The 27,172-nt window shown below is 36.3% G+C and overlaps 5 protein-coding genes across 10 annotated transcripts; 2 read left to right on the plus strand and 3 right to left on the minus strand.

Moving 5' to 3' along the window:
- The first annotated feature begins 464 nt into the window (after nt 1-464).
- On the plus strand, nt 465-2,239 carry LOC108844651 (GDSL esterase/lipase At4g01130). Its single transcript, XM_018617934.2, has 5 exons — nt 465-757; nt 961-1,179; nt 1,260-1,417; nt 1,483-1,753; nt 1,859-2,239. Exons 1-5 carry the CDS (start codon nt 514-516, stop codon nt 2,116-2,118), a joined length of 1,152 nt encoding a protein of 383 aa, XP_018473436.1. The 5' UTR covers nt 465-513; the 3' UTR covers nt 2,119-2,239.
- Nucleotides 2,240-2,555: 316 nt separating this feature from the next.
- Nucleotides 2,556-3,712, plus strand: LOC108845947 (protein CURVATURE THYLAKOID 1A, chloroplastic). Its single transcript, XM_018619152.2, has 5 exons — nt 2,556-2,774; nt 3,001-3,107; nt 3,185-3,292; nt 3,368-3,439; nt 3,522-3,712. The coding sequence occupies exons 1-5, from the start codon at nt 2,627-2,629 to the stop codon at nt 3,585-3,587; spliced, it is 501 nt and encodes a 166-aa protein (XP_018474654.1). The 5' UTR covers nt 2,556-2,626; the 3' UTR covers nt 3,588-3,712.
- LOC108836889 (BTB/POZ domain-containing protein At4g01160-like) lies at nt 3,687-5,760 on the minus strand. Its single transcript, XM_018609984.2, has 5 exons — nt 5,745-5,760; nt 5,447-5,593; nt 5,092-5,262; nt 4,736-5,018; nt 3,687-4,649 (listed from the first exon to the last, which is right to left on the minus strand). Exons 1-5 carry the CDS (start codon nt 5,758-5,760, stop codon nt 3,842-3,844), a joined length of 1,425 nt encoding a protein of 474 aa, XP_018465486.2. The 3' UTR covers nt 3,687-3,841.
- A 2,435-nt stretch (nt 5,761-8,195) lies between these two features.
- On the minus strand, nt 8,196-14,705 carry LOC108844542 (uncharacterized). Of its 6 annotated transcripts, XM_057006594.1 has the most exons (18): nt 13,984-14,705; nt 13,799-13,885; nt 13,626-13,735; nt 13,301-13,351; nt 13,024-13,195; nt 12,649-12,930; nt 12,330-12,533; nt 11,763-12,248; nt 11,470-11,679; nt 11,207-11,395; nt 10,952-11,115; nt 10,719-10,868; nt 10,534-10,612; nt 9,429-10,447; nt 9,233-9,356; nt 8,961-9,103; nt 8,610-8,867; nt 8,196-8,425 (listed from the first exon to the last, which is right to left on the minus strand). In XM_057006594.1, exons 1-14 carry the CDS (start codon nt 14,422-14,424, stop codon nt 10,010-10,012), a joined length of 3,063 nt encoding a protein of 1,020 aa, XP_056862574.1. In that variant the 5' UTR covers nt 14,425-14,705; the 3' UTR covers nt 8,196-8,425; nt 8,610-8,867; nt 8,961-9,103; nt 9,233-9,356; nt 9,429-10,009. The 6 variants fall into 6 exon arrangements, with proteins under 6 accessions (XP_056862574.1, XP_018473309.1, XP_056862575.1 ...); XM_018617807.2 differs by having other exon boundaries at nt 8,610-9,103; XM_057006595.1 differs by having other exon boundaries at nt 8,569-9,103.
- Nucleotides 14,706-24,651: 9,946 nt separating this feature from the next.
- On the minus strand, nt 24,652-26,362 carry LOC108846061 (UDP-D-xylose:L-fucose alpha-1,3-D-xylosyltransferase MGP4). Its single transcript, XM_018619269.2, has 4 exons — nt 25,673-26,362; nt 25,439-25,600; nt 25,149-25,364; nt 24,652-25,067 (listed from the first exon to the last, which is right to left on the minus strand). The coding sequence occupies exons 1-4, from the start codon at nt 26,153-26,155 to the stop codon at nt 24,855-24,857; spliced, it is 1,074 nt and encodes a 357-aa protein (XP_018474771.1). The 5' UTR covers nt 26,156-26,362; the 3' UTR covers nt 24,652-24,854.
- Between the last annotated feature and the right edge of the window lie 810 nt (nt 26,363-27,172).

The raw sequence follows: 27,172 nt of genomic DNA on the forward strand, positions 1-27,172 counted from the left end.
TTAGAGTTTGGATTAAAATTAAAATAATATGGTAATACTAATAAAGGTTTCGATTACAAGAATGATAATATTTAAAATAAAATACAAAGTTTCGGGTTTTCAAATTGGCTATAACCCAAACGAGCTTAAACCCACAATATTCAAAGCCCAAAAAGACTTAACCTGATAGACCTGATTTTTTGAGCTTATAAAACTAAGCTCAAACCCGATAACTTTTAGGGCCATACGGGTTCGGGCTGCAGGCTTCAGCCCTAACTGACATGTGTATCTAAATGTATAGTAAAATGTAAAAACAATTAAGTAAAGAAATCCTTGAAGTAATTAACACAATAGCTAGTGTCTTTTAACTCATAAGAGGTCATTATCATAAAACTTGTGTATATACAATAATACAAACAGACACAAACGGACACATCAAGTCACGGACTGACAATGACAAGTTTATATAGCACCAAATATCTCCATCGTCACTCTCTTGACACACTCACAAACATTTGGCTCAAAGTGAGAGAAATGGGTTATGTTCTAAATAGAAGAGTATCTTTCTCTCTTCTAACAGTGATCATTGTGATGTTCTCTTCGTGTAAAGCTGATTCAAAATGTGAATTCAAGGCAATTTTTAATTTCGGAGATTCGAACTCTGACACTGGAGGATTTTGGGCTGCTTTTCCGGCTCAATCCGGTCCATGGGGAATGACTTATTTCAAGAAACCGGTCGGTCGTGCTTCAGACGGCCGTCTCATCATTGATTTTTTGGGTAATGAGTACTCTTTAATATTCCACATATATTTCAATGTTTCCGAAAGTTGTTTGCTTAATATAGGAATAAATGTGAATTTCAAATGTTTGTTTGTTAATATAGAAAACAAATTCAATTTTGTTTCTCCGGAACAAAAGTTTTATTTGCATGTGCTATGATTTCAGTTTAGTACTAAAAATGTAATGTCGAACTCTTTCTAGCGGAATCTCTTGGGATGCCTTTCCTAAGCCCATATTTGCAATCAATCGGATCGGATTTTCGACACGGTGCAAACTTTGCGACCTTAGCGTCGACGGTTCTTTTGCCAAACACGTCCTTGTTCGTCTCCGGGATCAGTCCTTTCTCACTCGCTATTCAGCTAAATCAGATGAAACAATTTAAGGTTAGAGTCGACGAGTTCCATTCCTCGGACCTACCAGGTATATTCAAAATGATATATACATATAACAATGGTAAAATTAACAAAACAAATGATGTAAACATGCATATGATACAACAGGGTTGCATATCTTACCGCCTAGCAATATTTTCGGAAAATCGCTTTATACGTTTTATATCGGCCAAAACGATTTCACATCCAATTTAGCTTCCATTGGAGTGGATGGTGTAAAACAGTATCTTCCACAAGTCATTGGCCAAATTTCTGGAACCATTAAGGTACTGCATGCCTCCCGCTTCTAGTACATTTTTTTTTCCTTATAAAGGTTGTCTTTTGGATGTAGGAGATATATGGAATAGGTGGTCAGACATTTTTGGTACTAAATTTAGCACCGGTTGGATGTTACCCGGCGATACTAACCGGTTACACTCATTCCAATTCGGATTTAGACAAATTCGGATGTCTCATTCCAGTAAACAAAGCTGTCGAGTACTACAATTCATTATTGAAAAAGACATTATCTGAGACAAGAACCGAATTGAAAAACGCTACCATTATATATTTAGACACTCACAAAACACTGCTCGACCTTTTTCAACACCCCCTATCCTATGGTACGTAATGTCACAACCGATTTGGTTTAACTTGACTTACCATATGTAAAATCCAGTCTTGGTATTTTTCTTAATAGGTTATTTTTTATTTGTTGGTTGGTTAAGGTATGAAACACGGTATTAAAGCTTGTTGTGGGTACGGTGGACGTCCGTACAACTTCGATCAGAAGTTATTTTGCGGCACCACAAAAGTAATCGGAAATTCTTCTGTGACGGCCAAGGCTTGCCGTGATCCACAAAACTATGTGAGTTGGGACGGAATTCACGCTACGGAGGCTGCAAACCACCGCATTTTGACGGCCATTCTTAATGGCTCGATATCATATCCTCCTTTTGCGCTCAACCACATATGTCCGTCTGTTTAGCAATCTTATTCTTTTGTCTTAATACTTTCACATGCAAGTACTTTTGGGTTTAAAGCTAGTCTTATAATAAGGCATGAACACTATTTTAAATCAATAGTATATAATGCAATCTCCTAACATCCACGTTGTTGTTCATACTGGAAGCATATTAGTTGAGCGTGACTATCTTGACACAAGAATCAAAGGTTTGCACTATTTTTTCCATGTTTCCTCGCTTATAAGAAATAGACAAGAAAACGACAAAATAGATAAAATACGATAATATGGTCCATTATTTAAATGGGCCTAAAAGAGGCCTTAAACTCCGCAGAATGCGAGTATTCTATAATCACCACTGAGTAGGATTTCTGAAGATAAGAGCATCGACCAATAAGAGCAGGAGAAATGTCCACGTGTCGCTACACGGAATCTTGTCTGGTCAAAAGCGCAGCAGAACAAACAGAAAATAAAAAATCGAGTGTGGAGAAATTAGAGAAGAAGCTGAAGAAGAAATAATCGGTGTGCTTCGATGGCGATGACAGTAGCAGCTTCGTCCTCTGTGGCAGTCATGATGCCACGTGTCCACTCCGTATCCGCCTGCTTCTCAGCGGTTCCTTACCTTCCTCCTCGCTCTTTTGGCCGATCCTCTCTCACTGTTCCGGTGAAGCTACTTTCAGGTGACCGGTTTATTTCTCCCAGAATTAAATATTAACTCATGCGGCGGTTCGGTATATATAGTGGACCGGTTAGAATTCGAAATCCAGTTCGGTTGATCCGGTTTATAATCTCCCATCACATATGCTACTTACTCAAAGCTTTGAAGCCAGTTGGTTTAATTTCAAAACCGGAATTGGAGGTTTAATCGAAACCAAAAAGCATTGAAATTCTCCGGTTTAATCGTAGGGAATGGTTTACACAAGGTTGAATCGATGAAGACGAGAGCTTCTTCATCAGAAGATACATCAGCATCCATTGACACCAACGAGATCTTCAGAGACTTGAAGGAAAAGGTAAGAAGAAAGCCATTTGCTTGAACAGAGTTGTATTTGGCTTTTGTGTTCTGTTTTGATTTTGGGTTATGGTGCAGTGGGATGGTCTTGAAAACAAGTCAACTGTAATAATATATGGAGGAGGAGCTGTTGTTGCTGTTTGGTTATCTTCCATTGTTGTTGGTGCCATCAACTCTGTTCCTCTGGTAACAAACCGATCTTTTAATATACCCTTTAAGTGTTAGATATCAGAAAATGATGTTTATTTGTTTTGAGTGTAGCTTCCAAAGGTGATGGAACTTGTTGGTCTTGGGTACACAGGATGGTTCGTCTACAGATACCTTCTCTTCAAGGTAACAAAGCTGCTACTAAACTTTTATAAAATTCTATAAAAGCATAAGTAAATCTGACATGTCTCTGTAAATCTTGTTTCAGTCAAGCAGAAAGGAGTTGGCTGAGGATATTGATTCCTTGAAGAAGAAGATTGCAGGGACTGAATAGATTCTTTCAAAAAATATAAACCAGCTTTCTCTATGGGATTTTCCTGTAATATGATATGTTATACAATATATATATATATTTTAACAATGTATCTTCTGAGGTCTGAAACTATTCTCTTAGATCCACCGTCAGTGAATGCAATTTAGTATTAGGAGAAATGTATATTTATTTATTCACGATCAATATACAAACCTTAGAAGGGTATTTTGATCAATAAAAACAGAAGTTAACAAAGTTCAAAGGTAGGAATAATTTTAAAGACAGATAGAGAGCTCGGCTCTGAGATGAAGAACGTCATTGATGAAGTAGGGGGAATCCTCACCAATGAAACTAGCCCATGATGTCCCAAACAAGTCCCTGAATCCAACAGATTCAGCTCCGGTGAACTTATGATTTCCTCTGCCTCTCATGACAAATTCATGGGTTGGCTTCCACCTAGCTGAAAACTTGTAGTCTACTGTCATACTCACCGACCCGTTTACTTGTGCCCTAAGATACAATCCAAAACTGTGAAACCCATTTGGCTGGCTATTGTTGCAACAAGCCAAGAGAAGGAACGCTTGTCCTCCCAAGTGAAAGTTTTGAGAGAAAATCGGATTCGATGGATACAGAGCATTGCATTCTCTGCGTGTCAAGTCCAAGTAGACGATGCATTGACGGTGAGGCACCTCGAACTCCATAGTTCTGATGGGTTTGTATGTGTAGGCTCGCTCAATAAACCGTTGGTCACGTGAGCCGGCTATTATGGCGGCTCGATGAGCCAGTGATGATTCTGATTTGAACAAGAGAGCTTCAAGGACAAGTTTGTAGCCGACAGAAGGTTTAAAGTCATCTGATGTCAAGATTTTATGGAGTCTGGGACATGTCATGTAAGAGAAACGGATGTAGCGAGCGAGACGAGCGAGGATCCCTTGGCGTTCTTCTAGAACCGAGTAATTTGCTTTTGCCCATTGTAAGACAACTTCGTAGACAGTGTCCTCAGATGCAATCATCAGACGGTTGCTCATTAGTAGTGTGATGATACCTACTAACGGTAAAGCCATCACCTCTTCTTTTGGAAACCTATCAAACACTCAATATATAAAAATACATTTTTTTTACACACAAAAAAAAAAGCTTTGGAAGTTTCAATGTATGTATATACTCACTTGGTTATATCCTTGTAGTGCATGAAGATGAAATGCCTTGCAGCATTTATCAAAGGCTTTACGGAACCAGCACGTAGTAGGGGCCAAGGAAGACGAAGAATATAGAACGCATAAGGCAATGTCATAGGAACAGTAAGCAACAAACAGGTGCAATACTTCATACACGAAGCAACTTCAAACTTGTCTGCGGCCATTAGAAGGCGAACTAAAGCCCGGACATTAGTGACTGATGACAGTGAATTTGTATACATGAAATGCAACAGCTCCATTACAGCTGCTTCCTCTGCAAACAAATGGAGAACAAAATCACATTTTTTTCTATACCAGAATAAAGTTAAAATTTTCAAAACTAATACCATAAGCTTTGATTCTCAAGGTGATATGCTTTTGCTCCGACTCAATCATTCCATTAGAGAATAGCTTGAAGAAAAATGGGCTTTTGTCTGCCAAAACAAGAGAGTTTATATGTAATTCTGTAACTCTCGGAGTTGGAGGGTTACACTCTTTCTCATTTTCACCACCTACAGCTGCCATAATATTTCATAGTTTCCAAGTCAGTCTTTAGAAATTCTGATTTAAAGAATAACAATTTTGTATTAAAAGTGGTTTGAGTCCGCGGCATGAGGGAACCAGTCCCTCGCATAACCACTAGACCACCAGTATCTTGGTAACCACGGAAAACTGAATAATTTGGGCTTAAACAAAACAAACCGCGAGTGTTGACATCTGTTCTCCTGCGTTTGTGATCCTGAACCGAATCGACATTAGTGATCTCACCGCCATTCGTGATCTCGATGCGAAGAAGACGGTCGGAGAAACGAACATTGTTGAAGGCAAAGCCAAAACTACGGTAGGAATCTGAATCCATAAAGAAATATCTGAGCAAAGAGATTTTTAAGATTTATCAAAAGGGTGTACAAGATGAATAAGTTTAAATCCAAAAGCTTATTGGCTTTATAGGGGGAGTATTCAACGTTTCCTTTTTTGGGCGCCCTCTCTTTCCTTATACATTCACTAGATGCCATTTTGACTTGAAGAACATATCCGGAAAATATTTTTAATGTAATTAATACTTTTGACCAAAATTAACATTTTTTTTTTGAAACACTGACCAAAAGCCCATTAACATATCTCAACTAATTAATGCACAGACAAGACTGAATAAGAATGATTGTTTTACCGAGTGTTGAAAAATATTTATTTTATGGGGTATTACTGAACGATGAATTTAATAATGATTTAAATCCAACTATAATCTGATCTGTTTACTGTTTCAATCAAGAATTATAAATTATGTTTTGATCAATGTATTTTTTTTTTATTTGTAAATCTTGTATTCTAGATAATAAATTCAGGTTTATTTAATAAAAATCTCAAATATTTCACTAAACTCCAATATTATTCAAATGAATTTGTACTTTTAAGTAAGGTACATCATATTTTATGAGTATAATATTAAAACAAAATCTAAATTATATAGCAAAGGTTTTGAAATCCACATATATAAGTTAACAAAAATGATATCAAATTATAAATCTTATATATTATGAACCTATAAATGAGTTTAAAATCAACTAGGGTAAGCATTATGTATACAAATTATTTTACGTACTGTTACTTATTTTCTTTTATATATATTATGAAATAATAAAATAATTTTTAAAAATTAACTGAAAATTCAGTAACAATTATGTATATAATTAAATTGGCACGGACACAAAAAATCACTATTACTTCCTCCGTTTTTAAATAAGTGGTACTTTGACATTTTCACATAAATTAAAAGAAATAACATAAATATATGTAAATTGTTATTAATTACACATTTGAACAATAATATTTGAGATAAATAAAATTATTTATAAAATCAATGCAGTTTGCAATTAATTTTCAGCTGAAAATAAGTATAATTTGTATTGGAATCATAAAATGATATTTTTGTGTAACAAGAAAAAAAATGTTAGAATGACACTTATTATAAAATAGAGTGAGTATATATTTAAAATCTTATGGCAAAGATTGTAAAGAAGGTGATTTCAGTTCTATTTGGATATTTCTAAATTTTACTTCGGATTCGGTTCGAATCTTTACGGATTCAGTTCAGGTTCGGATAACCCATTTAAACGATTTTAAAATTCATTATATACAAAAAGATTATTATATACTTTAATTTTTCGAAATCTACAAACAAAATAAAATATTATATATAAATTGAATAACATCTATCAAAATACCTAAACTTAACATATAAATTGATTTTCACAGATGACAAAAAAAAAAAAAAAAAAAAAAAATGATTTTCATTCAATTTTTGGATAGAAAGTCAATAGTATTTTAAGTATTTTTGGTATTTTGAGTATACTTTACTATTTTAGACATTTAATTTTGACTATTCATATATATTTGCAAGTATTTTGGATAATTTTAAAAGTATTTTATATATTTTAGATATTTTTAATATACATTAGATCTTAAAATAATTAATATATTGTTTATAAATCTACTTCGGATACATTCGAATACCTGAAATATTTTAGTTCGGATCAGTTTCGGTTCTTTAAATACCAAAATTTTGAATCTGCTCGAATATTTAATTAATTTTGACTCAGATTTTATACTACGTTTTCGGCTTAGATACTACACTCAAAATATCGACTCTCTTCCTATTCATACTAGTGGCAAGCCCCCGCGCAAGCGCGGGGTTGTATGTAGTTGTTGTTCAATTTGTAAAGAAATAAACTCTGTTAGTAACGTTGTTAAACTTGTGATGTTGCGTTGCATAAATTTGAATATACATAGGTTGTACGTGGGGAACTATCAGCTACGTGTTGGTGTGTTGTTGATTGTCGAGACCGCTTTGCAAAAGAAGAGCAGTTGACATGCCTGTGTTCCTTGGTGTGTATTTACTTGCCGATAAGATGCTGCCCCCCTCATTGAGCAAATAAATAAAATAGCCATGTTCTGGCATTTTTCATGCCTTTCATAGGAACATTGATCATTGAAGCTGAGATTCTGGACCGGCATTTTTCAGCTCTGCACCCATGTTGATGCATCTTATAATAAAGCTTCTTGATGAGTCTTATCTGTGAAGAAACGCACCAACCCTTTTCTCCTTTTTTGGAGGGTTTCTTCTATATACATACGCTAATAGCTCAAAGAAATCAAATTATATTCGAGGAATCTGTTGAAACAATCAAGACATTAAGAAAGAACAATGATAATACACCACATCAAATACTTATGGATTATGGTCTTGTCTGAATTTAAAAAATCCAATGCAAGAGATCGAATCTTTTACCTGTAAAGGAAAAATATCTTCCAGAGAAGTAATGTGTTAAGAGCTTATGTATACTTTTCTCAAAAAAAAAAGAAGAGCTTATGTATACATAAGAGACAAGAGAGTGCATCAACATTCATAGCAATGGGATGTTGATTCATATAGATCTGCAAGACCTTCATAAAGAGAAAAAGACCACTGGTCGTAGATTATTCAAAAAAAAAATTAAAAATTTTTAATTAGCAGATAACATGAAGCTCAATTTACAGGACACCACACCACACCCTATGTGAAACATGCTAACGACAAATGAAATCAGGGACACGTACACATGCAGATACCAAGAAAGAAGCCTTTCAAAAGGAGCCTTCGTGCACTTCTTCTGGGTTTTGACTTGTCAGCATCAGCAACAACTTACCAACCCAATCCAAATCAACAAACAATAAAACATATAAGTTTTTTGAAAAGATGAAATGCAAAATGCCAACTTGCGGTCATATCCACTACGTTGCTATACGTATTAGAGAAAAGAAAAAAAAACAGAGAGAACTCATACCAATCAATATATACATACATATGCTATGATAAATAACATACTTGTCTCCTGCAACGCAAGTGTTGACATGTGTCCTGTGTTCTTGATAGAGTCTGGCCATCCCAAAATCTGAAATCTTAGGAACTCATTTCTCATCAAGCAATTTTTTTTTGCAACCTTGATGTCTATGTGGATAATGAAGTTTGGTGCGTCTTCATTGAGATAAAACAGTCCTCAAGCAAAAATCTATTATGATCTCAAACCTCTGCTTCCAGTGTGTATCTGATCTTCTTCTGGATTCTGCTGGATTCTGCATCCAACTGGAGCAAACCACCACATGTTGAAAACGTCACATAGTTAAAAAAAAAACACAAGTGGTAATGATGAGAGAATGAGGTGACAACTTAACTTACTGAAGATGACCTTGCAACGCTCTCATTAGCGACATACTCATAGACCAAGTGTTTAGCTAACAACTTGGCTTTGTTCACAAACTCCCTCCTCCCTTGTCTTGATTCTTGAAGCCTGAGATAGCTTCATCAATGATATGTCTCGCCTGTCAAGTAACCTTCTCTATTACACAGCATGTAATCTCATCAACCAAACCAACAAAGAGCATACACATGAAACCCTTCAGACTACACAAGAAAAGAAGGAAATTTTGATATGTGAGCGTGTCAGTTACCTTGAAGACGGGTCCGAACTCACGTTCGCCGAGTTTGTGGGTCGGGTTGAAATATTTGGTAGTGGAGGAAACTTTTTGTTTGACAGCAGCGATTGTCTCAATTGGCAAACAGAGGAGCACCAAACTGAAAGTAAGAAGATTTAAAGCATTGGGCTCTTCGTAAACTAAATTATCAAAGTGATTCCCATGAACTCACCATGCTTCTCGATGTTTTTCCAGTCCCAAAAATGGATAAGCCGATCGACAATGAACTGTGACGATCGACCAAGGCGCGTCGAAGGCTGACTGCGTAATAACAGCATCCGAAGAAGATATTTTCGAAGTTTGTTTCTACGGTTGACGAAGGAGATTAACTGAGAGTGGTTGCCAAGGTTCGCCAGAGAAAGATCTAGACAGATGCGGCGGAAGCCTTGGACGTTGTTTCTTTTGTTCCGTCGAGAAGAGAAGTGAGAATAAAAGATATGGGCTACAGAATAAGTGTTTTCATGAGAAGCCCAAAATTAAAAAAACCCATACGCTAAAAAAAATGCTGACGTGGCGCGCTGGGAGAGCCCCAAGTCCCCTATTATATTATAGATTCAAATAAATATCTACATCCAATATTTGACCGAAAGTATGCTCGAGTCTGCCATCAAAACTCAGTTTTATAGATCCCTCTCATTATCGCCGGAGAGTTAAAGCGAAGAGAGGGTGAATGATTAACACAATTTATACAATTATCTCTCTAAGCAAATGAATGAAACAAATCATTAATCTGTGTTTTTATGCGTCTCCGTTTTACAAAGTGGAGTTTCCCGTAACGGTTCCGTTCTCCGGCGGCGGTTTTACATATTTTCCAATGACTTTCTGGCGACTATTTCTATTTCTCATTCTGTTCAGCTTATCTTTACTTCTCTTCTTCTTCTCTTCTTTCTCTACATTCTTCCTCTGCCTCTCTTTCTCTAATGAACCTCGCCACACCACCTCCCCTGTCCATGGCCATATCCAGTGTCCCACACGACGGTCTGAGTCTGCTTCCTCTGCAAGATCCTCGTCCATTGTTTTCAGAGTTGTGTACTCAAACCACTGCACCCACATTTGCCCTCTCCGGTTCTTCTGTATGTGTTGCTCCTGCATCAAACCTGTAGCAGGATCTACGTAGACAATGCGTCTTGCGCTGTGATAAGCCCACACGTTCACCAGAAGCTCTAGTAACCGTGAATAGCAATGCTTGTCCTGTGAGAAATTTGAGCACATTATGATTGTTCTATGCTTAGCAGATACAATATGGACTTTGGCAGAAGAAAGGATCATTTTCTTACTTTGGTTAAACTCAGATAGCAACGGTTGGTTCGATGATGCTCTTCATATATCTGTGCATCCAAAGAATCCACAAACATCCTACAACACAAGAGAGAAGAAACACTCTCTTAAGTACTCTTTTCTTTTTGTCAATGAGGGTCAGGTTGAAACGATCAATGGGTAATAACAACTAACAAGTAAGCACCTTGAGAACATGACAAACTCTAGGAAGGACCTTGTTGGCAACGCCCAGCTCTGCATCACTGACCATGTATCCCCATCCTCGGGCATTGGAGGCAGTGAGTCCACATTCTTCACACTGTACATTTTCTTCAGAGTTTCATTGTAAGCAAACCTTCATCAAAAGTCCACAAATTGCAAAAAGTCAGTAATATGATATCTCAGAACATTATTATAAGAAATCTGTATGGGTTTTACCTGCAATTCCCAGCATTTATGGAGTCACAGAACGACCAAAAGGGTTTCTGCAGAGGATTCCTCGGATCTTTATCCATGCGAACCCAAAAATACAAAGCATCACCGTGTTTCCGTGTTTTTATAGCATTCAGTAATGCGTTCTCAGCAATCCTTGATAAAGATTCCTGTTTTAGCGTTCCAGATCACATCACAAGTACTATTATTAGTACTGGACCATATCATTCTATAGCAGCAAGGGAAGGTGTGTCTGTGTACCTTCCTGGCGGTAGCTCTCCAGGACTGAAACCCAATCCATGCATTCCTGTGTAATCTATCAATCTTGTTTGAAATTGCAAAGAATGCTCCAAAGTCACCAAGAGCATCGCGATAGTACGGATTGTTGAAGAGCGGAAGACGTGATGATGCATCGATATCATCCATCCCAGTCCTCCTTCCTTTAACCGACTGCAATACGATGCATTCACATCAATTTTCAAAAACGACCATGCAAAAACAATATATTGCACATGGAAACTCACCATGCCCACCCCACGATAGAGGGGATATTCATGTAGAAACGACCAAGTTCCTTCACCAAAATAGGGTTCATATATGCATAACGGTTGACCGGTTCGCAGCAGCTCCCCTTCATCCCTCTCGTGTAGATCATTCTTACTTCGATCTGCCCTTTTGGCGTTTTTATATACTTCCTCCCATGTCCCATGATACTGCAAGGCTCTGCCTTTCAGCTGCGCAATAACACAAAAAAAATTGACACATCTGGAACTGGAGATGAGAATTCATTTCAAGAACTCGCATCTGAAATGCTTACCTCCTCGTCTTCTTGTCTTTTCTTACTGTTAATCACTTGCAGATATCTCTCATCTTCCCATATTTCATATACATATGAATCATCATTAACTACCTCAAATTTCATAGCTTCTCCTGGGGTATGATTCCAACGTCCCTCAATATTCGCTATGAATTCATAGCTTCTTGCTGTTTTATTATGAGGCGATGCATTCATGAGAGTTTCGAACAGATGCCAACTCCACCCTTCTCTCAGTTTTGGAGGAACTGTCTGTACATCCTTAGGAGAAGCAACTTCTGACGAAAGCTTGAGAATATTCTCTAGTAGAACCGCATAGCCTTCAATGGTTTCCAGCGCCATCATATTTTTAACAGCTGCTTTCCCCATCAAGCCAATATTCCGAGCAAACGGAGATATTTTTCCTTCTCTTATCACTTCAAGCACAATCTGCAACAGAACCTCAGGATTCTTCTTGGAGTAAAGATACCCAGTAACCCTGTCATCGACCTATTTGATATTTTGCCAATACAGTCAGTATGCCACTACACATCTTCACGGAGAAATAAGCAAATTAAAAAAGGAACATACATGTTTTTTAATATTCAAGAGGTCCGGTGCGACTATGGGTTTCCCAAGTGCCATGGCCTTCATCAAAATTTCTGGAAAAGATTGCTCCTCAAGAAATGATCCGTATATGACAAGATCAGAACTTTCCAGTATCTTATCAACATTCCCAGCGACGCTTACATGCTTCACAGCATCTTTTGGATATGTCAAGTTCTGGGAAATTGTCTAAGAAGTTCAAAAACAAACAAATGAACAAGGTTTTAGTGATTTTTTTTGTAATCTCTGCCTTCAAAAGCTACAAAACCATTTCATTAATAGTCAAAGCAGACCTTTGTTATACCTCAATAGCTACGCTGTAGTTGGAAGCTGACTCTCCCCCTAAAACTATGATCTTGAGATGGGAGTTATAACTTTCAGTGTTAAACCCTGAGAATAACGGCTGTAGAGATTGCAGAAGAAGAGCATGTTCAAGCCATTGGCCCTTGTACAAGAACTGACTTCCCACAATGGAAATGACAATGTCATCTTTCTGTGAAAAGTCCAGATTCTTTGCTTTCCATGCTTCTTCAGGAGATCCGGGAATCACATAAAAGTTGCCAGCATCAAACTCGGAGTAGAGAATCTGCATGAAACAAACAGCAAGTCAACTGAGAAGAAGCAAAATTGAATATTTTTCTGGTGGTTGCACTCTAAAATAATAAAATAAAATATTTACCGGAAGGAGAAAATCATGGAAGACTACAACCGAAGCGCGGCTGAAAATCTTTTTCCAGTCCGTTAGGAGTTCAGTGTGGCCTGTTGAGTTATACTGTCTAGACCGAACAGCAAGAGTTTTTTCATTGATGACCCAAACAAGTGGCAAAGACTTGAAAGGTTCTTGCATGAAGCTGTCAAAGAATAAGAAATACACACATTATCATTTCAATGCACAATGATTAAAAACCAAAACCATGTGATATACACTCATACCAAAAGAAGTGAAAAAGTCTTACCAAGTAAACATAGTCCTAGCTTGGAGAGAGTTTACAATGACGCCATCATAGCTTCAAGATAAGAAGAAAGAAAATGATCAAATGATCAGAAATCATCTTGTTGACCAAGTGAAGTCAACTTAAGTTGTGCATTACAATAATAGAAGATAAGAACACCCATAATGCAGTGGATCAAACTCAGATCCATCCACATTATCCAATTAAACCGAGTCACATGACAACATTAAATTAATAACAGCCTTCAAGATTAGTTCCAATAAGACAGGCTAAACTAACTAGTTTGTCCAACAAGTTTTGAAGCAACGGAAAATGCAAATATACATACGAGAGCCAGTCGATGACGCAGCTTGATGAATGGTTAGTGTCGAGTATAGTGACTGAAACTCCCATTTGCTGCCAAACTCCATGAACTGGACCGTCTTGAAGTGAGTACACCTAACAAAGACAATGTTAGGATTCGAGTTATCATCATCATACTTCACACAAATGTATACATACCTGAATAGCATAACCAATCTGTAGCAGTGCATTGGAGATAGTCACCATTTTCAACTGTTCAGGATCAGCTAACAAATCCGCAAAAACCTTAAAAGAAGAAAACGTTAAGTCATCAGATCTCTAACAATGCAGTCAATCAATCATGATCTAAAAAGAGAGAGAGGTGAAGTAGAGAGAGGAGTGACCAGAGCTAGGTTGGGCTTTCGGAATCCAAAACGCTGCGTAGAAGTAGTGAGATTGAAACCACCATCACTAGTGTCTCTCCGGAATTTCATCAGAAGCTTGGACGGCTCTAACCTAACATCCTCGCCGAAATCGAAAACCCCACTCTCCTTGAAAACGACCAAATCAGGTGGAAGAAGAAGCGTATCCTTGCTCTTCCGTGGCGGCGGTGTATCGGATTTGTCGACGACGAGACTGGGGAGGAACAGCTGGAAGAGGAGGACGAAGAAGAAGAAGACGCACATGGAGCAAATCAGTTGGATGTAATTGAACTTGTTGAAGAGGAAGAATCTCGAGAGCCGCCTCGATCTGTTTCTCTGCAAGTAAGGCTGTTGCCTTCCCCATCTCGCCGGGGAGGAGGAGGTTTCTCTCTTGGACGGAATCCCAGATTCCAGAGATCCCATTGAGGAAATTACATGCAACAATCTCCCGCCCCCGAGATTCCAGATAACGGCAAGCCTACGAAGAAGAACTCAATTTAAATCGCAGTGGAAGTGCGAGCGTGTGGTTAATTCAGTTGACGATCTGTGAGCTTAATTAGCTAAAGGTAAAGAGAGAGTCAGAGAGGGAGAGAAGCTGTTTGTTTCTTTGGCGTCAAATGGCAGAAGAATCAATGGAGACTGTGTGTGAGCTGTGCGGATTCGAAGGGAGCCCGCCCCCAACAATTATTTTCTTCCCCCTGTCTGTCTAATTCCAACCTTTTTATTTTATTTTCTTTTCTTTTCTTTCATTTTGGTCCGACTTAAACATATATTTTATCCTTTTAATTTATTTTTGATTATGTTATCTTGTTTTTTCAAAAGCTAACATAAGAAATATTATCTTGTTAGATATGTTACGCGCGTAGTTTACTTTTATTAAAATCTGATCGACCATTAATCATGCATAAAACTGGAACACACAAAAAAATGAGATTCAATAAATCAATAAATCAGAGCTGGAAAATGTCTAGTGAGCCAACTTTTTCTTTTGACATCCGTGAACCAACATTACTATTTAGGCGTCAGAAACACTTATTTATAGGCGCTGGTCTGATAATTTTCATTTCTGATTTGCATTTTCGGTATATCTTACATAAGCACCATCCTCAAAAAGCCTATCAATCGTAAAATCAGTCACATGTTTCTGAAGTATGGATGATTTTTATATATATTAGTGTTAAAATAAATAAATAAAATATATTATTAATTTTGACCCAAAAAGAAAGATATATATTAACAAGCAAAGTGGACCCTCATATCATATGCTAGCTGTCAGTCTTAATTTTGGATTTTTTTAAAGAACTTTACAAACCTCGTTGTCAATTAGTATCATTCCAGTTCTTCGTATATATGTGTCAGATTTTTCTATAAATAGTTTAAAGATTTTTATCTTTCTAGATATATATTTTTAGGCTCTGAATAGATATATAGATCAAGCATTGCAAATCTAACAGATCAAACGGATAGAGCAGAACAAGAGTGATTCAAACGAATCAAACAGTAAATGTAGATTTAGCCGTTCAAAACATATATTTGAATTGTGAAAGTGTGTAAAAAATGGTTCAAAATTTCATAATATTATAAATTAATATTGATTGTTTTTTACATCAATATATGGAGACGCATCTAAGATTCTGCAAACAACAACAGGAATTCGGCATCTATATAAACGACAAAAGACGATTATTGCTTGGCCCGTGTAAGACTATATGCCCTTGTATTATATATCTGAAGGATATAAATAAGTTTTGAGTGATTGAAACTTTTTTTTAATTTTTTAATATCTTTTAAATAATTTGTAAAACTAGGTCATTCTTCTGGTTCTGAAATCATCTTCACCAATAGAAAACAATCAATAGTAAACTTGGCGTGATACTATCTTAAATTCGTCATACATTTCATTGCCCATTAAACCATCAAAACTTTCAAGAATATTATATCAAATCTTTGTCCATGATTAATATTTATTGTTTATAAGTACATATAGTTGTTTCAAATAAATTTTCATCAAATAAGTAAAAATTTAAATACATAAATCATACATATGTGAATTTATATTAGTGTGAAAATATTAGTTTATAAAAAAAAATTTCACTTAATTATAAATAATATTATATTTAAATTAAATATCAATATTGAATCCAATTTAGTGTGAAAATATTATTATAGTACTTTTATTAAATATAAAATGTTATTTACTTAATGTAATCATATTAATTAACATTTTTATTATTATTTATTGTTTTATCTAGAACACAATAAACTGAATATCTCTATAATATTATTTGAGAAGTCAGTTTCCTATGTGTCGCGCTTACGTTAACTCTCACGATGGTTGATTACATTGATACCCTTAATGAATTAAAAATATTACATTTAATACCTATTATTTTTTAAATTTCCCTTTTGAAATTTTCCATACAACATATATATTTTTGTCGGCCATATAACATATATATTAAAAAGGAAAATTTGTAAATTTTAAAAATCAAATTTAAAAACGAAAATATATGTATATATAATATGATTTCATTAAAAAAGAAAATTTCACAAGATAATAGTATTCTATTTTAAAAATATTTTTAAATAACATAAATTATAATTTTGAAGTAATAAATACTTACTTTATATCTAATGTTTCTTAGATGAAAAATATATTTGCATATAATGTGATTCATAAAAATAAATTTCAGAAAGATAATCTTGATATTAGAAAAAGAAATATTATTTATTTTAAAACATAATTTTAAACAATACAAATTATATATCTATCTATCTATAATATAATTTGAGAAGTCAATTTCCTATGTGTCACACTCACGTTATTTCTCACGATAGTTGATTACACGGATAACTTTAATGAATTAAAAATATTACATTTAAATATTATTATTTTTGTAGTTTTCTTTTTTAAATTCTTCATATAACATATATATTAAAAAGGAAAAAAAAAATTTAAAAATCGAATTTAAAAACAAAAATATATGTATATATAATATGATTTCATTAAAAAGGAAATTTCACATTATAGTAATATTCTATTTAAAAAAAAAAAACATAAAATATACTTTTGAAGTAATTTTTTTTTTTTTATCATCAAACATACAGACTCATATTGACTCTGTACACCAAACTGGTAGCTCGGCATCCATGTGAATGACAAAAGACGATTGTTGTCTGGCACTGCGTGCTAAACGATCCGCCTTTGTATTTGCCGTCCTTGGTACATGAATGAGCTGTGAGCTATGGAAACTACTTTGTAGACTCTTAATATCCTCCAGATAACTTGCAAACGCCGGCCACTCTTCTGGTTCTGAAACCATCTTCACCAACTGAGAACAATCCGTTGCAAACGTAACCTGAAACTGACGTAAATTCCTCATACATTCCATTGCCCAAATGATGTGGTCATCAAACCAGTGGTTGAACCAGAGGTCAACCAAGCAGTCCAAACCGGCCACTTTGGAGGTACCAGCGACATAGGTCCAGTCCACGGCGTATATCTCGACAACCAAAAGGAGTTTTGGAGTGAAACAAATTTTAATGGACTCTACACTCCAGAAGGAGTCCAGCCCAATTGGAATTTCCAGAAAAGCTTACCGGACCAAGGAGTTATGGATTTTACAAACTGGAGGTTCTCCAGCCCATCTATCTGCGAGTACCCGACTTTTGAAGGAGATTCAAGCCCAATGAAGAAGCGGCCTGAACCAAAGCCAATCATAGGATTCAAGAGGAGTCTCTCATATTTCCAGGAAGCCCAATATCAGGAGAAATGGCCACATAATTATGAAGTTATGATCCATTCTCCAAAACCGGTCAAACCAGTTCTACACCTGCCTCAATTGGAAGCTAACCGGTTCAATCAGCTTCAAACCAGACATTGGCGTCCAGGAGATCATTTCAACCAATCAGGAGGTATTCAAGAAGTCCTTAGCTACACCAGAACCCAGGAGATCAGTTGGTTCAATGAAAGTTCACTTAAATCAAACCGGAGCTATTTATGGAAAGATTGGACAATCTTTCGGTTTGATCATTTCCAACCAAACCAACTCCGACCAGAAGACAATAAGATCAATCCAAGACTTCCAGAAGACATTATAGTCATTCAAGAGGATTTCTACAAGTTCATACCATGCACCAGCCATCATAGGATCAGGAGGATCCCCATTAACACCAAGCTGCCTTATTTGGAGATTCTTGCATTCAAACTCCAACAGCTCTTTTTCCCTGAGTTTATGCACGACCTCAGCACCTTCCAAGCTATCAAGAAGATTCCCATGAAGCTCACTTATCCCCTTAAACCATCCAGGTTCAAGAAGATATCAAGATACAAGATCATCTCATTTGGAAGAAGGCATAAATCAAGCTAAAGGAAGATTACATGGAACCATCAAAGCCTTTGCTTCCAAGATTTTTATTTCAAGTTTATTTCTTTCCTTTAGTCATTTTTAGACTGTTAGAGAGTCCTAAGGTCGAGCCTATATAAGCTCAGTAGTTGTCTTTGTAATAATCACCCTTGAATTTTATGAATGAAAATGCAGTTTTTTCTAGTTTTCTTAAAACTATTATCTAAGTCTTTTGAGTGTTGTGAAAAGCAGCTCTTGAGCAACCTGACTTATCAAAGCCCCCTTTCACAGAGCTTTGTGGCGTCCATCATTCCATTCCACCCACTGATCTTGCTTGAGAGAGACTTAAGTCCAGCAAGCAAATCTCATATCTATCCATCTTCCATCCATTGATCTTGTTGAGAGTGACTTCAGTCCAGCAACAAAGATCCCATCTCCATCAATCTATCCCTTTTCTATTTGCTTTTATTCTTATTATCATTCTGATTCATATTCATGTTTGCTTCTGTTTGCATCATAAACTTATAAAACTCATAAAAAGGTTCACTCTTTGTTTCAGGTACCAATCCGAACTATTGGACTAAACCTCAGTTCCATATTTCCGGAAGGCCTGACCCTGTGCCCACAACATTTTGGTATCAGAGCTCAAAGCTCCTGAATCAGGTCCATTCTGTCCTTGCATCATTCATTTGTTTGCATTTGTTTTCATCTTAAATAAAAAAAAAACAGTTTTTGCATTTTGTGTTCTTTGTTCATTATAAAATTGAAAACCATAAAAAGTGTGAGGTAGGAGACGACCAGTTGTTAAGTTTGATTCATTTCAATCATAAAAACAAAAGAAAAAATTGTTTGCATTCATTTAGCTATTTGTTTCCATTTTTCTTAAAAGGGGTCAAAAAAAAAATCTGCATTTAAGTTGTTTCCATTTCTTTTTGCATTGCATAAAAAAAAATCTGAAAATTCAAAAAAAATCATCCTAGTTATCATTTCATACCATTTCTACTTGTCCATTTCGAGCTTGCATCCAGAAAACCAAAAGAAAAATCATTTTGCATATTTTATTTAACTTCGGTTTACATTGCCATATTTTTCTCGGTTTAGTTTTAGTTAGCTTGCATTTGGTTTATTTTGGTTCAACCAGAACTTCCCTATTCTTCACTTGATCTTTGAGAGTGTTTCAGGAAGCCATGGTAGGAGAAACACACAGCCAAAGTCAGATGGCAAAGAAGAACCAACATTTGACAGCTTTGCAAGAGGTTGAACAGATTGCTCAGTTGAGGAAAAGAAGAAAGGCACAAGGCCAACGTCCACAGCCAGGAGAAAGAAGATTTGGAGATGCACCAGAGGCTGTCTATGTCGAGCCCAAACCACCAGATCCTTCAAGGATCAATAAAAATCCAAATTCTAAAACCCCCAAACTTAATGTTGTTAATTCTCATTTTGATTATAACTCTTTTGCTAATAAAGTTGAACTCTTTAAATTTTCAGGAAAAAGAGGTTATCTTAGATGGGAGAGGAACCTTGATGAATGGTTTCACTACAACAACATCTTGAAGGAAGAAAGGCTAGCTTATGCCATTGAACATCTAAAAGGAGATGCCTTTAAATGGTGGGTTCAAGAAGTAGATGATAGATGGTTTTACAAGGAGCCAACTATCAAAACGTGGGGAGCACTTAAGAAAGCCATGAGGTATGAGTTTGCACCAGGTTTTACAACATCTCAAATCAAGGGGAAGTACCCAAGGAGGTATCCAACTCATGGTTCCCAAGAAGCAAGAGAAGCTGTCCAAAAAGAGGGTCAAGGAAGCTTGCCTCAACAAACCAACTTTCAGCCAAACCAGTGGCACGCCATTGTCCATTGCTTAGGCCAGAAAAGTGACATCCTAAAGGTTATGGAGGTGAGTAAAAACGTCAGCCAAGACACCTTGAGCAGACCCAAAGAAGAGCTTAACAAACAAGTACTTCAAGCAAAGGCTATGGTAAGTCCTATACTTGATAAATTGGTTTATATATCATCTCCCACTGGTATGAGTCACTTGTCTTTGTCCAAGGATATTAAGACAGGTCTTGAGGTCCAGAAAGACATGACCCCCACACCCTTGTTGGAATCAAGAGTTGTCCATGATTTATTTCCAAGAAAAATGGAGATTCCAAACCAAAAGAAAGAAGAGGCATCAACCCAAGGTAAGTCTTCTAACTTTAAAAATTTAAAAGATCAGACATGTTATAGATGTCATAAAATAGGACACTTTGCTGTGACTTGCCCCACTAAGCAAGCATTGATACAAACATCACTAGAAAAGAAAACAGATTTATCTATAAAAAGTGATAGTTTTATTCAATCTGATTTATTGGTTCAAAATTCTGGTATAATGCACTTGTTTTTGCCAAGGAATTTTGATCCAGGAATAACAAAAGAAAGAGAGCCTAGAGGAAGAGATCCCACGTCCCTAGAAAGGCACACCATCAGCATTACATGTGCAAAACAGAATGAAGGAGAAGCTGGCAACAAAGAGAAAATCATACTTCAACTTTTTGATGCAATCAAAGTAAGTATGAATTTTAAATATTCTGTTTTTAAATCTTCAACCACAGATATAATGCATTTGTCTTTGCCAAGAAATTGTTTTTCAGATACAAGACAAGAAGAAGATCACACCAAACAAGATAAGAGGGTGCAAGAAAGGCAGCCATCAATCCAAAGCTGTCCAAAGAAGAATTTAATTCATCATCATGCTGATGCACCTATGGTAAATTCGACCATATCACATTCTGTTTATGAAACTCCAGTATCAGATATAATTCACTTTGTCTTTGTCCAGAATGTTGAGAATTTTTCAGGTTGCAAAGAAGAAAGCTTAAAAGAAATCACACCGGATAATCTTTTATTACTTGGAGAATCAGTCCCAAAGATGATCAACCATGAGGTTACCACTAGTGTGAAGTACCATCAACTCCAGAAGAGAAGAAATGACACTATCCAGGCCAGAGGCGTGATCATTTCCCATCTTTTTAAAGAAGAGCCACCAGATGCACAACCCATTACCAAACCAAAATTGTATCAAGGTAAGGTTCTAAACTCCCAAAAGAGAATGAAACCTGACTTGCTCTATTGTGGTGTATCAGGTTATCCAGTTTTGAGGTCAAAACCTTCACAAGGGGGAGGGGATGATGTGGTCATCAAACCAGTGGTTGAACCAGAGGTCAACCAAGCAGTCCAAACCGGCCACTTTGGAGGTACCAGCGACATAGGTCCAGTCCACGGCGTATATCTCGACAACCAAAAGGAGTTTTGGAGTGAAACAAATTTTAATGGACTCTACACTCCAGAAGGAGTCCAGCCCAATTGGAATTTCCAGAAAAGCTTACCGGACCAAGGAGTTATGGATTTTACAAACTGGAGGTTCTCCAGCCCATCTATCTGCGAGTACCCGACTTTTGAAGGAGATTCAAGCCCAATGAAGAAGCGGCCTGAACCAAAGCCAATCATAGGATTCAAGAGGAGTCTCTCATATTTCCAGGAAGCCCAATATCAGGAGAAATGGCCACATAATTATGAAGTTATGATCCATTCTCCAAAACCGGTCAAACCAGTTCTACACCTGCCTCAATTGGAAGCTAACCGGTTCAATCAGCTTCAAACCAGACATTGGCGTCCAGGAGATCATTTCAACCAATCAGGAGGTATTCAAGAAGTCCTTAGCTACACCAGAACCCAGGAGATCAGTTGGTTCAATGAAAGTTCACTTAAATCAAACCGGAGCTATTTATGGAAAGATTAGACAATCTTTCGGTTTGATCATTTCCAACCAAACCAACTCCGACCAGAAGACAATAAGATCAATCCAAGACTTCCAGAAGACATTATAGTCATTCAAGAGGATTTCTACAAGTTCATACCATGCACCAGCCATCATAGGATCAGGAGGATCCCCATTAACACCAAGCTGCCTTATTTGGAGATTCTTGCATTCAAACTCCAACAGCTCTTTTTCCCTGAGTTTATGCACGACCTCAGCACCTTCCAAGCTATCAAGAAGATTCCCATGAAGCTCACTTATCCCCTTAAACCATCCAGGTTCAAGAAGATATCAAGATACAAGATCATCTCATTTGGAAGAAGGCATAAATCAAGCTAAAGGAAGATTACATGGAACCATCAAAGCCTTTGCTTCCAAGATTTTTATTTCAAGTTTATTTCTTTCCTTTAGTCATTTTTAGACTGTTAGAGAGTCCTAAGGTCGAGCCTATATAAGCTCAGTAGTTGTCTTTGTAATAATCACCCTTGAATTTTATGAATGAAAATGCAGTTTTTTCTAGTTTTCTTAAAACTATTATCTAAGTCTTTTGAGTGTTGTGAGAAGCAGCTCTTGAGCAACCTGACTTATCAAAGCCCCCTTTCACAGAGCTTTGTGGCGTCCATCATTCCATTCCACCCACTGATCTTGCTTGAGAGAGACTTAAGTCCAGCAAGCAAATCTCATATCTATCCATCTTCCATCCATTGATCTTGTTGAGAGTGACTTCAGTCCAGCAACAAAGATCCCATCTCCATCAATCTATCCCTTTTCTATTTGCTTTTATTCTTATTATCATTCTGATTCATATTCATGTTTGCTTCTGTTTGCATCATAAACTTATAAAACTCATAAAAAGGTTCACTCTTTGTTTCAGGTACCAATCCGAACTATTGGACTAAACCTCAGTTCCATATTTCCGGAAGGCCTGACCCTGTGCCCACAACACCAAATCAATGCTTCCACCTCCGCGTGCAGGGGAGACATATTTGCCCGAACATTTCGTGCCCCCATTAAGCCCTCATAATCCTCCAGAGTACTGAACCAACCTTGTCCCGAGAAAGAGTCCTTATCCTTCCACGAACCATCTACGAAGCACCATCTCCCTGGAATTGAGGGAGGCGGATGTACTTGCGGTGGTATGGATTGTCGGATAGTCAAATCTTGGGCCGCAGCCCACATAGTAGATTCCGTTTCAGCCAACGTTAGTGTATCCCTGGCATCCACATCCAGGTTACTAAAAACCTTGTTGTTCCTTGCTTTCCAGATATACCATAGTATCCATGCAAACTGATGATCATTCATCTTGGGTAGAACTCTCCAGAATAAATGATCCATATTAGTAAACAATGATTCCGAGGGGAAAACATTTGGATATAACTTTTGAAGTAATAAAATACTTACTTTATATCTATTGTTAATTATATGAAAAATATATACATTTGTATATAATGTGATTTCATAAAAACAAATTTCAGAAAGATAATTTTGATATTAAAAAGAAATATTGTTTATTTTAAAACATAATATTAAACAATACAAAATATATATTTTCAAAGTAATATAAATATTTTGATATATCTATCTAATTTCTTAGATGATTACATAAAATAATTAAGTAACATAAACTAATCAACCTTAAATCTAAAATAATAGATTATATTAAAATTAAGGAAGACAACAACCAACCTAAATGTAAATAAGAAAATTAATCAAATTTTTAATATATTTAGAATAAAAAATATTATAGTTGAATTCAGAGAAATAAATACAATCCAATATACCTAAATGATAACTAAATCGACTAGATATAACATATCTAAAATCATATGTTTAGTTAAAGTAATGTAATATTATTAATATAAATTATGCATAAAATTTATAAATATTTATGTCCGTGCATGAGCACGGGAAAATCAGCTAGTATTATTCTATGTATGAAACTATGGTTAAATAAAAGTGTAAACATTGATTCATATAAAACTAAAGTTTTGTGGTATAATAACATTAAAGACCACCTGTTACACTTTAAACAATCGAAACATGGAGTATTTTTATTGTTACTAGCAGTTCATTGTTTTTGCTCTATAAACTGAACCACTTGTGTCTCATTATTTTTTATAATGACATTTATAGCAGATGATACACAATTGTTAATTCTCTTGAATGGCAAATTATGAAGCGGAGGCTTCACATTAATGTATGAGCAACTTTTGCTCCACTCCCCATTCTCAGCCAGTCAGATAATATCAGTAAAATACTTTTGTTTACTAATTTAGCCGCTAAAACGTATAAAAACCATTGATCAGGATTTTATTATTCTCACTGCAACATCAGTTATATTTGACAACTGCAAGTGCCATTGCCAGACTTGAATGAAGTAATCATAGAAATGCCAGACTAAATGCAATTATACCTTGATCAAACAAAAAAAAAAGTCAGTTATAGGAGTACGTAACGTATTTGTCGTCCACTGTATACGTGTTTATTAGTTTATATGACTTGAATGAAGTAATCGAATAGAATAACCCGACTCAATGTCAATTATAGCATTTTGACATAACATTACTTAAATGGATATAACCCTCTCACAGCTTTAAAAGACTCCTACATAAAGTTACTTGTTATCTTTCTTTCCACAGCCTGAAACAATAAAAGAGGGTGGGTGCGACCAAAACAAAACAATCTTTTTTTTTTGTGGCATGTGAATTTACTCTAATTTTCCTAATGGGGACTCAAGAGCATGATCATCCACTAACCATAGACCATAGTCACGGAAACGTTTAGTCTTCTTTTCAAAACCAAGAATGTAGTTATTGTGGATTATCACATGCTTCCCCTTTGTCTCCTTAACCCATGTCTTGTTCTTGAAGTACAATCCTCCTGTTGGGAATGCTGCCTGAGGAAGCAAGTACAGATCCACCTGCACAACACCCCAAAGATCCCCAATTAAAGAGCTTGAGACCAGTTAAAGAGTAAGATACTCGTAGGAAAGAATACACACCTGATGAGCTGTTTTCATAAGAGCCCAGTTAAAAGCAGGCTGATCGTTAGCTTTCTTTTCTCTGGACCAAGGTTGGTCTCGCATTTCCTCAATCCACTTCTTCAACAGAAGCTTAGCGCCAGTAGTGGGGCGCAAGAAGATCATGCAGCTACAAATATAAGGCCTTCCTTTTTTACCAGGAGGTGGTAAATCATGAGAATGATCCAAGGGCTTAATCTGCCACCAAAGAAAGGTAAATAAGTAAATAATCAGTCTGAATAGTGTGTGAAAGGAGAAGATTGATAACATACAGCAGTCATGTCATCCTCGAAGTAAGCATCATGTCTTCCTTGCAAATAGTTGAAGGGATCTTGGAGCCAGACCATATCAACATCGTTGTACATAACACTGTAACCTAGCTCCACAATTTGCAACAGATGCTGCGGCCTCCTCGATGTGAAATTGAAGAAACCCTAAATAGATTCAGATAATGATCATTCAAATTCACAAGTTAACCATCTCTTCCTTGCTAATAATAGATGTACCTGGGAACCGAATTTGTGAGCGGTTTGAGAATCGAGGGCGGGAGGGATGAGAACGGCGTGACCAGGCCACTTCTCGTTAACCTTGTAGAGAGTAGCGTAATCCTCGGCGATCACGAGGACTTTGTCTTGATGATTCTGCCTGGAGACGCTGATCAGCCAGTTGTTGAGGAAAGGCAAGTATGGATAGCTCACTGCGCAGACGATCACTGTGCCGTTCTTAGCGACGAAACTAACGGCTTGAGCGAGGGAGTAGTCGCGCCATTTGGAGTGGGAAGAGGAAGAGAATGTGTTTGGGAATGGGAATAAGGGAGATCCAGCCCAGGGTAGGAACACGCCGAGGATGACGAGGAGTGCGAGGAGGAGGAGGAGACCGTTGCGGCTGAGGAGGGAGATTGGGCGGTTAGAGAGTGAAGAGTTTGAAAGAGGAGATGAAGAGAAAGGGTTTTTGATTGGGCGCTGGTGAAGGAACTGTTGCTGCGCCATGAGAGAGAGAGAGAGAGAGAGAGAGAGAGAGAGAGAGAGATGTATTGGAATTGAGAGCTGAGTTGAATTCAATGCACATACAGATTAGAGAATTTCTGGAGAGAGTTCAGATCTGATGATGAGATGGTGTGGAGTGAGATCTCAACACACATGACAATGGCTATTTCGATTTGGAAGCAAGAGTGTTTTTTTTCTTTCATTTCTTTCAATTTAATTTTGATCTTGTCTAAAATCGGGGTTTAGTTTCGAATCTGTCGGTACTAAATGGGCTTAAAAATCAGGCCCATAAAATCTGCCATATCCGCGCCTTGCACGGAAACGAAGCTGTTATTTTTATTATGTTTTGGAGAATGAAACAATAGTTAAAGTTCATTTGGATTAAGGGTGTTCAATCCGGATATCGAGTTGGTTTTGGTCTGGTTTCGATGTTTTTGGTATTTTGGTTAGTAAAATATAATTACTATTCTAAATCCATATTTTACTTCGGTTCGATTTGGTTTATATATCGTCGGTTTTCAGTTTATTCGATTTTATACCAAAAACATAATTATTTAGTTTGAAATCATACTGTATATTATACGAATTTTAGAGTCATGTTGTCAAAAAGTCATTTATTAAAAATATTATATATTTAAATAAAAGAATACAAAACAAAAAAATGCTTATATCATCTAATAAAATAATCAAATTTAGATTAATATCAAAGCTCTAAATTTTAAAAATAACAAATAAAAAACAAAACAAAAGCATGAAATAAAAGTTTTTCTATTCTTCCATATTTAGTGTTCATCAAATTAATATGTCTTCGATTGAACACAATTCTATTTGTTTAAAGATAAAAAAAATTGTAAAGAATTTCAACTAATTGTTGTCCATCAAATTTATATTCTTTACTCCAATTTAGTTATTGTTAAAATAAAGAAAAAGGATCAAAAAAGACTAAGAAAATAAGAAGCCTTAGTTGCAGTAAATTATTATTTAATTATAATTCAAGTGATTCAAGTGATCTACAAATTA

This window comes from Raphanus sativus, chromosome 3, assembly GCF_000801105.2.
Source record: "Raphanus sativus cultivar WK10039 chromosome 3, ASM80110v3, whole genome shotgun sequence".
NCBI lineage: Eukaryota > Viridiplantae > Streptophyta > Magnoliopsida > Brassicales > Brassicaceae > Raphanus > Raphanus sativus.

Bases quoted from the DNA above. Each gene is read 5' to 3' on its own strand.
- LOC108844651 (XM_018617934.2), top strand. From the start codon at position 514: ATGGGTTATGTTCTAAATAGAAGAGTATCTTTCTCTCTTCTAACAGTG. The intron at 758-960 runs GTAATGAGTACT...AACTCTTTCTAG, and splicing joins TCTCATCATTGATTTTTTGG to CGGAATCTCTTGGGATGCCT. The intron at 1,418-1,482 runs GTACTGCATGCC...TTTTGGATGTAG, and splicing joins AAATTTCTGGAACCATTAAG to GAGATATATGGAATAGGTGG.
- LOC108845947 (XM_018619152.2), top strand. From the start codon at position 2,627: ATGGCGATGACAGTAGCAGCTTCGTCCTCTGTGGCAGTCATGATGCCA. The intron at 2,775-3,000 runs GTGACCGGTTTA...GTTTAATCGTAG, and splicing joins TCCGGTGAAGCTACTTTCAG to GGAATGGTTTACACAAGGTT. The intron at 3,108-3,184 runs GTAAGAAGAAAG...GTTATGGTGCAG, and splicing joins TCAGAGACTTGAAGGAAAAG to TGGGATGGTCTTGAAAACAA.
- LOC108836889 (XM_018609984.2), bottom strand. The intron at 5,019-5,091 runs GTATTAGTTTTG...ATTTGTTTGCAG, and splicing joins CTTGAGAATCAAAGCTTATG to AGGAAGCAGCTGTAATGGAG. The intron at 4,650-4,735 runs GTGAGTATATAC...AGTGTTTGATAG, and splicing joins CACTACAAGGATATAACCAA to GTTTCCAAAAGAAGAGGTGA.
- LOC108844542 (XM_057006594.1), bottom strand. From the start codon at position 14,424: ATGGGATCTCTGGAATCTGGGATTCCGTCCAAGAGAGAAACCTCCTCC. The intron at 11,396-11,469 runs GTGAGTTTCCAT...ATCGTATTGCAG, and splicing joins TCTATCGTGGGGTGGGCATG to TCGGTTAAAGGAAGGAGGAC. The intron at 10,869-10,951 runs GTAAAACCCATA...CTTTTGATGAAG, and splicing joins ATAAATGCTGGGAATTGCAG to GTTTGCTTACAATGAAACTC.
- LOC108846061 (XM_018619269.2), bottom strand. From the start codon at position 26,155: ATGGCGCAGCAACAGTTCCTTCACCAGCGCCCAATCAAAAACCCTTTC. The intron at 25,601-25,672 runs GTACATCTATTA...GAATCTATTTAG, and splicing joins CTCACAAATTCGGTTCCCAG to GGTTTCTTCAATTTCACATC. The intron at 25,068-25,148 runs GTGTGTATTCTT...GGTGTTGTGCAG, and splicing joins TTATGAAAACAGCTCATCAG to GTGGATCTGTACTTGCTTCC.